The sequence below is a fragment of the Ceratotherium simum genome, chromosome 22 (assembly GCF_057802395.1).
Source record: "Ceratotherium simum simum isolate JZ-2026a chromosome 22, ASM5780239v1, whole genome shotgun sequence".
Taxonomy (NCBI): Eukaryota; Metazoa; Chordata; class Mammalia; order Perissodactyla; family Rhinocerotidae; genus Ceratotherium; species Ceratotherium simum.
The window spans coordinates 47,812,249-47,825,122 of NC_141921.1; the positions used below are offsets into that span (position 1 = coordinate 47,812,249).

The following is a 12,874-nucleotide window of genomic DNA, read 5'->3' on the forward strand; positions in this document are numbered from 1 at the left end:
CCCCAGCCCCTGTGCATCAAGCCCTCCTGACCCTTCTCACTCTGCACCTGTCCAAGTTCCACCCCGGGCTTTCTGAGGCAGTGATGGCAGGTCCTTCCAACACCCCTCTGCAGCCCCATCCCGCTCCAGAGCTGGCACACAGGCAGTGCCCTCCAGTGGCTGCGGAATGAATGAGAGAAAGGGTGGGGACAACTTCATCTCAGCCCATGAGTCTCACGGAGATTTTCCAAGCTCTGAGGCCAGAACATGTGCGGGAGTCCCCCGGCGGAGCCAGGACCGCGGGCACCCAGCACAGGAAGCAATGACCCTAAACACACAGAATCAGCATTTCCTGCATCTCTTTGCTGTCCTGAGTGTGTGGAGTCACCTTTGCCTTTTGCCCACATCAAGGTCATAGAAGATCTACTGAAACGGAAGAGACCCGCTCTGAGGTTCTGAGGGGCCCCCGGGCCCGTGGCACCAGCATCACCTGAGAGCTGGTAAGAAAAGCAAACTCTCAGCCCACCCCAGACCCACTGAGTCAGAGAATCTGCGTTTTCACAAGCCCTGCCAGGCGGGCGACTCCAAGCCCTGTGGGCGAGCGGGAACCTTGACTGACCATCTCGAGCACATGCTCTGGGCAGGCTCTGGGCAAGGCGCCTTACAGTCTCAATCAACTTAATCCTCCCGCACCCCTGAAGGACAGACACTGTTATTAACCCACTCTACAAATAAGGGGAAGGAGGCACAGAGAGGGTGACTAATGCACCCAAGGCCACACAGCAGATAAGAATCCAGATTTGAGCCTTACCTGTCTGCCTCTCACCATTAATTCAGAGCTGGGACTCTGGTAGGTGGTGCAGTTGGAACCTGCACACACAGGGGTAGAGAGAGCACTGGGGGCCTGAGCTGACACAGCGGGGCTTCACAACAAGGCTGCCTTACTCCTCACAGAATCATCATCCTCACCGTCATCACACCCATGTCCAAAACTCATGAAGGCTCAGCACGGCTGTGGTGCTGTGGGGGGTGGGGTACAGGAAACACACAAGGCAGTCTTGGGTTTGGACCACACAAAACCAGGCCGACTCTATGCGGGTGCCACGGAGACCTACCTGGGAGACAGAGCTCGGAAGGGCCCGGAACCCAGGGGCAGTGGAGATGCGAGCTGGCCTCGAAGGGCTGATGTGGTCTCAAGGCTGGGGAGCAGAGAACAGGGGTCCAGGTGGAGGCACAGGTGGGGGGCCTGGGTGGGGCTGGAGGGAGGGAGCCACACAGAGGGAGGTGGAAGCTAGACAAGTGGCCGGACTGGACTGGGGAGTGGACGAAGCGCCCCTGAACAGGAAGATGCTATTTTAGCAGCAACAACCACATGGTGACAACCACTCACCATTCATGGAGAACTTCATCAACGACCACAGCCCTGCGAGGCCAGCTCCTCCACATTCCATGGATTCTAAGACACGCTGCCTGCTCATTCAGCATCTCCAAAGTTGGGACATTAGGATGTGTCACCAATCCACGGCATCATAGTGCCGACAGACTATGGTGTTATCAGCGGACTCTGAGCCAGGCTCTCTAGATTAATTCTGGCCCTGGTACCTCCTGGATGTGTGGCCTTATGAACTTACTTACCTTCTCCGTGCCTCAGTTTCCTCGTCTGTAAAATGGGGACCATTGCAGGGGTGCTGAGGGCTGACCACGGCACCGTGTCCAGTGCTCAGAGCAGCGCCTGGAACTAGCAGACCCGACAGAAGCTGTGGCCACAGCTACCGTCATCAGCTTCCTTTTGCAGATGGGGAGACTGAGGCAGAGAACCTGACTCACCTGCCCAAGATCACAGAGCTGACGATGTTCCCCACCTGGGGGTGTCAGAGCGGGAGCATGTGGCCTTCCCGCACTCGGCCCACCCTCCTCTGTGGGAGGCCCGCGGACAGGCACATTCAGGGTGCGCCATTTCCAAGAGGCCTTGCTTCCACACCCGTGGTGGAGCGCAGGGCTTTGTCAGGCAAGAAGAACCCCTCTGCCCCAGGAGCAGCCCCTGTCTAAACGTGTCCCCTCTGCCCCTTGTCAACCCCTCTGGGCCTGTCTGTGAGGTGAGCAGAAGTGCCCAGAACAGGCAGAACCCAGCCCTGCCTCAGGCCAGACTCTGGACCCAGACGGAGGCCATCCCCAGAGCAACAACCCCGCCCCCTGTGTCTTCCAGGAGGCCCGCCCTCGAGCAGGGTGTGGCCGGCGCTCCAGCCCTGGCCCGCTCTGGTAGGCACTTGGCCTCCTCTCCTTGGCCTGTGGCTGGCAGACGGGGACGCTGACAGTGCGGCCCCGTTGACACCCCTCTCCGTTCCAGTCTGTGGCAATTTTGCACACTGTCCGTGCTGCCGAAAACACGGGCTTCCAAAGGGCTTTACCAAACACTGCGGGCATTTAGCGGGCTGTGGGTTAACAGTGGGGCGTTTCATCAAACTGTCTGAAATAACACTCGATGTTTGTCCAGTCTAGACAAAGGGATTTTGTATGAGTTTGGCTGTTTAATCTAAAAACTGCACCTGTCTCTTTGATTTATTTAACTCTTCCCCTCAGGATTTTAAGCCAATAACGGGTGCTGGAAAACACTCCATTTCAAACAGAACTTGCTCAGAAGTTTATCTTTGCAATACTTCTAAATCCACCCGAATTCTAATGCCAAAGACCTATTATTTAGCTCATATATCGTATAGGTTATAAGACACTAAACTGTAATCCTACAGAGAAATGGTCCATTTCTACTCCCCTTCAGCCAAAAGTCCATATAAAAACACCTCCAGAAAGATGCTCACGCTGGAATCGAAGCTCCTAAGTAGGAGTGCCACATTGAACGACACCGTTCTTACCGGGATGGAAACAAATTTTATACATCTATATATAAAAACTCCAGTGCACCTGAAAATACAGCTGTAATTCTCCTTCCCGAGCAGCCGTCTCTGCCTGGCATTTGTACCAGACGCGAGGGTGGCTTTGCTACGGAGTGACATGGACAGCAGAGGCCTGGATGGTGGCCAGAGATGAGGGCCAGCAGGATGGCCTGTGTGCAGTCCCGTGACGGTCATTCATTCACAAGTGGCTACTGAGGCGAGATGCTGTGGGATGGAGGAAGGCAAAGCCTGGCTGACCCATAAGCCAAGTCCTTCCCAGCCTCTGCCTCCCATAGGAGGGTGTAGTGGGCTGAATAGGGTCCCCCCAAAATTCATGTCCACCTGGAACCTCAGAATGTGACCTTATTTGGACATAGTGTCTTTGAAGATGTAATTAAGTTAAGATGACGTTGGATTATGGTGGACCCTAAATCTAAGTCTAGTGTGATGGGTAATTTGATGCATCATCTTGACTGGGCCAAGGGGTTCCCAGACATTTGGTCAAACATTATTCTGGGTGTGTCTGTAAGGGTGTTTCTGGATGAGATGAACATATGAATCGGTAGCCTGAGTAAAGCAGATTGCTCTCCCTGCTGAGAGTGGACCTCATCTCATCAGTAGAGATCCAAATAGAACAAAAAGGCTGAGTAAGAGGGGCTCTTTCTGCCTGACTGCTCTGAGCTGGGGCGTCCGTCTTTTCCTGCCTTCACACTCACGCTAAAACGTTAGCTCTTCTCTGGGTCTCAAGTCTGCTGATGTTTGACTGGAACTTAACATCACTGGCTCTCCTGGGTCTCCAGCTTCCAAACCACGGATCTTGGGACTTGTCAGTCTCCAAATCACGTGATCCAATTCCTTATAGTGAATCTCTTCTTATTTATGTGTGTAAACATATATACCTAATACTACATATACACATCTATATATATACACACACACACACATATACACATTTTTTGTTGTTAGTGCTGTTGAGTCGACACTGACTCCTAGCACCCCTGTGCGCAGCAGAGCAGAACCCTGCTTGGTCTTTGTGTGCCATCCTCTCACCTTCCAGCGCTCTACCAGACGATGCTCTGCTGCTGTTCACAGGGTTTTCATGGTCAGTTTTTTTGGAGGTGGGTGGCCAGGTCCTTCTTCCTAGTCTGTCTTACTCTAGAAGCTCCACTGAAACCTGTCCACCGTGGGTGACCCTGGTGGTATTTGAAATCCTGGTGGCAGAGCTCTCAGCCTCACAGCAACACACAGCTGCCACAGTGTGACAACTGACAGACGGGTGGTGTGGTTCCCTGTCCAGGAAATGAACCCCGGGCCGCAGCAGTGAGAGCACCAGATCTTAACCACTAGACCACCAGGGCTGGTTACATACATATATATATATATACACACACACATACACATATATAGTCACGTGCCGCATAACAACGTTTCCGTCAATGATGAGCCGCATATACAGCAGTGGTCCCATAAGATTAGTACCACATAGCCTAGGTGTGCAGTAGGCTCTACCATCTGGGTTTGTGTCAGTGCACTCTGCTATTCACACAACAATGAAATTGCCTTAACAACGCATTTCTCAGAACATCCCCGTCACTACGTGACGCATGACTGTACACATGTGTGCACACATACGTGTGTGTGTGTATATATAGACATATACATACACATGCCTTCTATTGGTCCTGCTTCTCTGGAGGACCCTGACTAATATGACTGGTGTCTTTATAAGAGGAGAGGGCACACAGAGACACACACAGATGGAAGAAGGCCACGCTAAGATAGAGGCAGAGATTGGGGTGATGCGGCCACAAGCCAAGCAACGCCAAGGATGGCCTGCAGCCACCAGAAGCTGGAAGAGGCAAGGAAGGACTCTTCCCTAGAGCCTTTAGAGAGCTTGGCCCTGCCAACACCTTGATCTTTGACCTTTGGACCCTAGAACTGTGAGAGAACCAATTCTCATTGTTTTAAGCCCCCCAGTGTGTGCTCCTTTGTTATGGCAGCCCCAGGAAACTAATCAAGTGGGGTCACTTATGATCTGAGGCCCCTACCAAAGAGTCCAAGACATGATCATTCATCCATTTTAGTCATTCATTGATCCACCAAATATTGATCATCTACTATTTGAAGATCTCTGTTCTAGGATCTGGGGACACAAGAGGCAACTCACTGCCCTCATGGAGTTTACATTCTAGGGAGATGAGACAGGCAAGACACAGATCAGGCAAAACGTACAGTGGATCAGACAGTGATGAGTGAGGGAAATGGGTGCATCACAAAGTGGGATACGGAGCAACGAGGAGGGGGTGCTGTTAGAAATAGGCTGGTACCTTTAAGACTTGGGGGAGCAGAGGGTGCGTGGCACAGAGCTGTCCCCCAGAGTTCAGGTTCTGGTCAGCAGCTTGCCCTTGACCTTCAGGGGTGAAACAGGTAAGGGCATGCACACCTGACTGCGCAGTTCAGATACTTGCTATGTGGCCTTGGGTGAGTTACTGAGCCTCTCTGTGAATCGATTTTCTCAGCTGTCAGGTGGGGATAATGTCAGGGTCGAGCTCACTGGATTGTCGTGAAGATGAGATGAGATGTTTCAAGGTAGGTGCACTGGCCGTGGTACTGCTGAGTTCACAGATGTGAGCAATTATGTGGAACCCCCAGACAGAGCCATTTACCACCATGGCAGACAGACTCTGGTGGTGGACAGTCCCCACCTCCTGGCATTCATGCCTTACATAATCCACTCCTGAGTGTGGGCGGGACCTGTGACTCTTTCTAACCAACAAAACAGCAAAGGTGGTGATGTCACTTCTGGGATAACATTGTATAAGATTCTGACATCCGTCTTGCTAGAGGATTCGCTCTTTGGCTGGCTTTGAAGAAGCAAGCTGCCATGTGAGCTATCATTGGGAGAGGGCCACAGGGCAAGGAGCTGACACCCAGCAAGATATGGAGGCCCTCAGTCAGGCAGCCTTCAAGGAACTGCGTGCTGCACCAACCACAAGCTTGGCAGTGGGTCCTTCCCCAGTTGAGCCTCAGATGAGAATGCAGCCCAGCCGACATCCTGACTGGCACAGTGCCCAGCTAAGCCTGGTCTGGGCTCCTGACCCACAGAAAGTGTGAGATGATAAATGTGTGTTGTTTTAAGCCACTGAGTTTGTGTTAACTTGTTACATGGCAATCGATAACTAACACAAACACTGCTTATCTTTAGAAACAGGCCAGGCCCTGCAGTGCACAGTCTCACACCAGATTCACTAACGTCTGCGATACACACACTTTCTGTACCAGATGCTGTTTCGAGTGACTCACAAATATGTGTTCTTCCTCAACTGGACCTGCAAGAATCCTGTGAATTTCAGGCCACAGGGGAGATTCGTAAGGGAGCTAGTAATTCAACATAGCCCCTAGTGCTTGAGAAAGGCACATCCCCATTACGTTTGCTGGCAGGGCCATCCCTATGCTGTGTGGGAGACGTCTCGGTGTGCCCCACTGGGGCTGCTGAACCCACTGCCTCCCGCCACTCAGGCTGATCCGGGCTCAGCAAACCACGTGCAGGGAGAAAATGCACTATTTGTGCAAACAAGTACCCCACTCCACGTGTTCTTTGTGTTTCTTCTTAAAATTAATAAATTAGCTTTCTGATTTAAACCAATGGTTAGCTCTAGCACCACTACGGATAGAGAAAAGAAGTGTTTCATTTTTATCATTTATGGGATATATTTAGCATATTGGCTCTTAATGACCTGAACACACATTCACATATACATTTTTTTTTTTTTTTTGAATTTCAAGTCATTTTCATTTGGGGCACTAGCTGGTTCCTTCTTATGAGGCAACTCTCTTCCACCCCATGTCAATATCCGCTGACTGACTTGAAAAGAGTTTCTCCTGCAAACCACAGCTTCACACCCACTGTTTGGCAGCTTTTGGTTTCAGATGTTAGGTTTTTTTTAATCCTTCTCTCCCTCCTTAATCCCCTCTCTGTCCTCTGCATGGCACAACAGAGAGGGCCAAGAGACGGTGGGCTCCCCTCTGGGAAAAGGAGAGAAAAGCCACTGGCCAGCTCCTGCCGAGGCCCTCCTCTATTCCAACAGTTCATTTACTACAAATAAAAGCAATTAATCTTAGCAGCGTGCTCGGCAGGGCAGCTGCACACACAGGGCAGCCTCTCTACTGGTGGAAGCAGGAGTGTGTGGGGTCAGAGACTCAACCTTCAGCAGCCCTACAAGCTGGAACGTGCATGAGATTACATCCCACCCTGACTGTCTGCCACGGTGTCCCCTTGCAACATCCCTGCCACCTGTCACTCAACCAGGCTTACATACCTTTTCTGGCGGGGAACTCACTGTCACCATGGGCAGCTCATTGTATCACTGGACGTTTGCAATGACCTCACTGTTTACCTTGAACTAATCCCAGCCACCCTGCAACTCCTGCCCCTGGCTACCCAATCTATCATGGGGTCCTCACACGCCACTAGCCTGCCCTCCTGACCTGTGAGCTTAGCTTTCATGGCCTCAGTCCTTTCAACCTTCCCAAGCCTTCTCTCCTCCCGGATGAACAGCCTCAATGTGTCCACACATTCAGTCCATCTGTCATCCAGCCGTCCATCCATGGGGTCAGGAAACACTGTCTAGGCATCCACTGGGGAAGTGCCAGGTCTGTGCTAGGTGCTGGGACCCAGGAGGAGCAAGATGGACAGAGCCCCTGCTCTCCTGGAGCATCTGTCCCAGAGGAAGCGACCATTTCAACAGGCCACTTTGGATGGTCCCCAATGCCTTACAAACAAAAAGGGGTGTCATGGCGTCTCAGGAGGCCCTTTGAGAAGGAAGGCCAGGGATGTACACTGAACTAGAGACCTGCGGGGCTGAGAACAAACAAGCCAAGGAAAATGCTGGGCACTGGGGCACTCCAGGCAGTCATTCCTGCTTCCAGAATGTTCTCTCCATGGCTCCTGGTGGGGCTGGCTTGGCCTGGTCATCTCTGCGAGGGAACAGGAAGGAGTGTGGTGGGCGGGGGTCAGGATCTCCACAGTCATCTTTGGACCTGCTCCTGGTCTTCCACAGGCTCATCACTTCCTGGGTGTGGGCAAGACAACCACCATGGCTACCTCTTCCCTGGGTAGAGACGGAGCCGTCCTCTCCAGGAAGGACCAGGAGGGGGTGGGAGGGGCTGAGGGGGCATAAGCGTCAGTCCAAAGAGGCCAGATGATTTAAGAATACAAATGCGAGCCTGTTCTTCTGGTGGCTGGGGAACTTTACTCTCCCTCACTCCCTTCCACCCAAGGGTTGGGGAAGGTCCAACCTTCTACTCATACCCAACTGACAGCAGCGCATCAGTGATGTTTTTGTTAATTTTTTTTTTAAACTCCAGGAGCCAGCACCATTGCATTTATTTTTCCAACTCTTAGCAAATTCAGTAACACAGTAATACCCCTCTTGGCATCTAGAGGCTGAAATCCTCAGGTTACCATTTCTTGTTGCCTGGCTTCTTTGTGCAGACACTGGTAGACTGCAGACACTCTCTGTTTGAGGGCCATGTGACCCCCAAAGCATGGATGACAGACAAGCGGGGGGCCCAACAATCCTAGGTCTCCCTCACTCAGCCCCACGTGCTCTTGCCCCCAGATCAACAGCCAGGTGCCTTGTGGGCTGGAGTTCCCAAAGAACAGCCTTTCTTCTCTCTTCTATCATGTGCGTTATTTGAAAGGCGACTTCACAGAGTCCCTCAGACAGCCTTGGTTTTACTGTCTGGGAAGAGGTGGTGCAGAAATAGACATCGGGGACCCCAGGAGGACAGGAGCGAGGGTCAGAGTCTAGCCTGGCCAGCTGGACCGGAAACTCCACACATGATGATGCAACAGATACGTTTCAGAAGCCAGCGGCCTCTTCTGGATTTCTTTGCCAAGGTTTAGATTTGTCGTAAATAAACTCAATTTTCACTCGCTTCACACAAATCATCTATTTTTGGAACTGGTTAAAAAAAAGCACCCGAGCAAGTACATAGGAGATGAGGAAATCAGGGGAGCGTGACTAACACACAGGCCCCAAAGACGAAGCGAGTGGCCGACGCGCGGTGCCCGCTGGCCTCTGCAGCAGAGGATGGACTGGAAAAGGACCCTCTCCCGAAACACGCAGTGTCCAAAAGCCACGGGGGAGGAGGTGTGGCGAGCGACGCGGGCTGGCTGTCCCTCGCGAGGGCACGGGGCAGGGAGCCCATAGGCAGGCCTCCGCTCCAGCGCAGGCGTCCGAGTCCCGCAGGAAAGGTGATGGCACTGGTGGTGCTCCCTGCAGCAACGTACTGTACGCCCGCATGTCTTGCCGATAATGGAGAAACCACTCTCCATCTACTCCTTGGCTTTTCTGTCCAGAAGGCCTCTGGGGCCGTGTTTAACTGGCTTTGGCTACACGGTTATCAGCAGTGGGATTATGTGAGACCCCCGGATCCTGGTGTAAGGCATGTTGTCTAGTAAAGAATTTAGGGGGGCAGAGTCAAGATGGCGGCGTAGGCAGACTCTGAACTCACCTCCTCCCGTGGACACAGCCAATTTACAACTACTCGTGGAAAAATTACCCCTGAGACAGAACTGAAAACTGGATAAGAGGAACTCCTGCAACAACGGACAATCCTAACTGGGGTAGAAGAGGCAGAGACTCCCTTCCGGAGAGGAAAAACGCCGCCTTCACAAGCTGCCAGCTTCACGGCCGCCGGGAGCAGCTCACAGGTACGCAGCCTCCCTGGAGGCGCGGGGCCCTGAGCCGGGGAGCGCCCCCGCTGTGGGCATTTTGTGGACCCAGCACAATTGAGACCAGCAGCATAATATCTGACTTTGCCTGCTACTAAAGCATTGGGTAGCACCCCCAGAAAACCCGGTTCACAAAGAAACTAAACCTGGCTCTTAAAGGGCCCGCGCACAAACTCACCCGTTCCAGAAAGCATCCTAAAATCACCAGAAAGAAAGGTGCACAGTGCTTCGGTGACAAGAGACTCACCTAATAGGCCCTGAGTGCATCTCGGTGAGGGGTGAGACCTCTCCAGGGACTGGGACATTGGCGGCGGCCATTGTTGTGGCCTGGTGTGAGCGTGCTGACACAGACGCCATTGGAGTTCTCCCTGAGACCTGCTAGCCCAGGGTCTGCTCCACCCGCTAGAGCACCGATTTAATCCAGCTCAGCCAGGGCAGGCAGCCCACCCTAGAGACTAGCCCCACCCAACAACAAGCCCTCAGGCAACGTGTGGGCCTGCATAGATTGGTGACTGGATTCTCTGCAGCCGGGCAACTGAGCTGACTTGAGCGGGGCAGGGTGTGCACAAGGAGCGGGTGGAGAGTGTGGGGCGGTGGCAGAGTGTGTGGGGCTCCCGCCGTGGAGAGACTGGGTCCACTTGGGGAGGTCGGGGCGCTCACACGGGGCAGGACTGTGTTGACTGTGTGTGTGGACCTGTGGGCGGCAGGGCTTCTCAGCCACAGAAGACTTGTACTTCTCAAAGACCCACATAGGAGGTTTGCTCCACCTTCCAAAACCTGAAACAATTGGGTGCTCCTGTGCCTGAGGCCAGCCCCACCCAGCTGCAATCCTCAGAGAGCTGACAAGAGACCTAATAGGCTAGAGGCTTACAGCAATTGTAAGGCCCTGAGCCTAACAACCTGCCACGGTGGGGGCCTACTCACTTAAAAGAAATACTGCAACACAAATGTGGTATTAGAACTTGCAGCCAACTGTGCTGGGGCTCCCCACAGCTGATAAAGAGACTGAAGGGCCCACAACAACTACAAGCAGCTGAGCATTACAACAGCTGGCCAGGAGCATAACTCAGCCTCCTGGGCGCCTACAGGGAGAGCAAACAGGCCACAGCAGAAGGATACACGTAGCCCACATAGGGGTCACCCTGGAACATTGAGAACTGAGGGAAGCACACTGGAAGCCTCCTAAGCCATCACTTACATAAGGTCACCTATCCAAGAGCAGGAGACGTAGCTGACCTACCTAATACGTAGACACAAGCACAGGGAAAGAGGCAAAATGAAGAGGCAAAAGAATACATTCCAAGTAAAGGAACAGGACAAAACCCCAGAAAAGGAACTTAGTGAAACAGAAATGAGCAACCTACCTGACAGAGAGTTCAAACTAAGAGTGTTAAGGATGCTCACTGATCTGGGGAGAAGAATAGATGGACTCAGTGAGAATGTCAACAAAGAAATGGAAGATATAAAAAAGAACCAATCAGAAATGAAGAATACAATACTGGAAATGAAAAACTCATTAGAGGGACTCAAAAGCAGAGTAGAGGATACAGAAGAACGGATCTGTGAGCTGGAAGAAAGACTAGAAGAAATTACCCAAGGTGAACAGGTAAAAGAGAAAAGAATCAAAAAGAGTGAGGACAGTCTAAGGGACCTCTGGGACAACATCAAGCGCACTAACATCCGTGTTATAGGTGTCCCGGAAGGAGAAGAGCGAGACAAGGGGGCAGAGAATCTATTTCAAGAAATAATAGATGAAAACTTCCCTAACCTAAGGAAGGAAACAGACATCCAGGTACAGGAGGCACAGAGAGCCCCAAACAAGATAAACCCAAAGAGGCCCACACCAAGACACATCATAATCAAAATGTCCAGAATTAAAGATAAAGAGAGAATCCTAAAAGCCGCAAGAGAATGTCAAGTTACATACAAAGGAACCCCCTAAAGGCTATCAGCTGACTTCTCAGCAGAAACCTTACAGGCTAGAAGAGAATGGCATGATATATTTAAAGTGCTAAAAGGAAAAAACTTACAGCCAAGAATACTCTACCCAGCAAGGTTATCGTTCAAAATGGAAGGAGAGATCAAAATTTTCCCAGATAAGCAAAAATTAAAGGAGTTTGTCACCAAGAAACCAGTGTTACAAGAAATGTTAAAGGGACTGATTTAAGGGGAAAAGAGAAGACCACAAATAGGAAAAATTATCTATTTCCACGATTAGAACGTAATGGATACAAATGCACAAAAAGAGGTTGGATATGATATCAAAAACATGAAAGGAGGGAGGAGGGTAGTTAAAGAGTACAGCTTTCAGACAGAGGTCAAACTAAAGTGACCATCAATTCTGTATAGAAGAAATAAGGAACAGAGAAGGACTACTAAAACACTGAGGAAAAAAAAAAAAAAGTTAAAAAATGGCAGTAAGTACATACTTATCAATAGCTACTTTAAACGTCAATGGACTAAATGCTCCAATTAAAAGGCATAGGGTGGGTGACTGGATAAAAAACCAAGACCCATATATATGCTGCATACAAGAGACACACTTCAGACCTAAAGACACTCACAAACTGAAAGTGAAGGGATGGAAAAAGATACTCCACGCAAATGGCAATGAAAAGAAAGCTGGGGTAGCAGTACTCATATCAGACAAAATAGACTTTAAAACAAAAACTGTATAACGAGACAAAGAAGGGCATTACATAATGATCAAGGGAACAATCCAACAAGAGGATATAACACTTGTAAATATCTACGCACCCAATGTAGGTGCACCTAAATATATAAAGCAATTATTAACAGACATAAAAACAGAAATAGACAGTAACACAATAATAGTAGGGGACTTTAACACTCCACTTACACCAACGGATAGATCATCCAAACAGAAGATCAATAAGGAAACATTGGCCTTAACCGACACACTAGAACAGATGGACCTAGTAGATATATACAGAGCATTCCATCCAAAAACCGAAGAATACACGTTCTTTTCAAATGCACATGGAACGTTCTCCAGGATTGATCACATATTAGGCCACAAAACAAGTCTCCATAAATTTAAGAAGATTGAAATAATACCAAGCATCTTTTCTGACCACAAAGGTATGAAACTAGAAATCAACTATAGGAAGAAAATCAGAAAAGCCACAAATACATGGAGATTAAACAAAATGCTACTGAACAACGACTGGGTTAATGAAGAAATCAAAGAAGAAATCAAAAATACCTGGAGACAAATGAAAATGAAAATACGACATGCCAGAAT

The 12,874-nt window shown here is 50.4% G+C and overlaps 1 protein-coding gene across 4 annotated transcripts in view; it reads right to left on the reverse strand.

Moving 5' to 3' along the window:
- Positions 1-12,874, reverse strand: part of AJAP1 (adherens junctions associated protein 1) — a 133,593-nt gene that overhangs the window by 91,976 nt on the left and 28,743 nt on the right. For 3 of the 4 annotated variants that reach the window (XR_015555877.1, XM_087446933.1, XM_087446932.1), the window contains exon 1: positions 9,857-10,228. The exons of the other annotated variant lie outside the window; for it this stretch is intronic. Coding sequence is in view for 2 of the 3 variants with exons in the window: in XM_087446933.1 (XP_087303059.1) it covers positions 9,857-9,966 (110 nt within the window). In the remaining variant the exon portion in view is untranslated. Of the gene's footprint in view, positions 1-9,856; positions 10,229-12,874 lie in introns of those variants that run through there. 4 annotated transcript variants of the gene reach the window in all.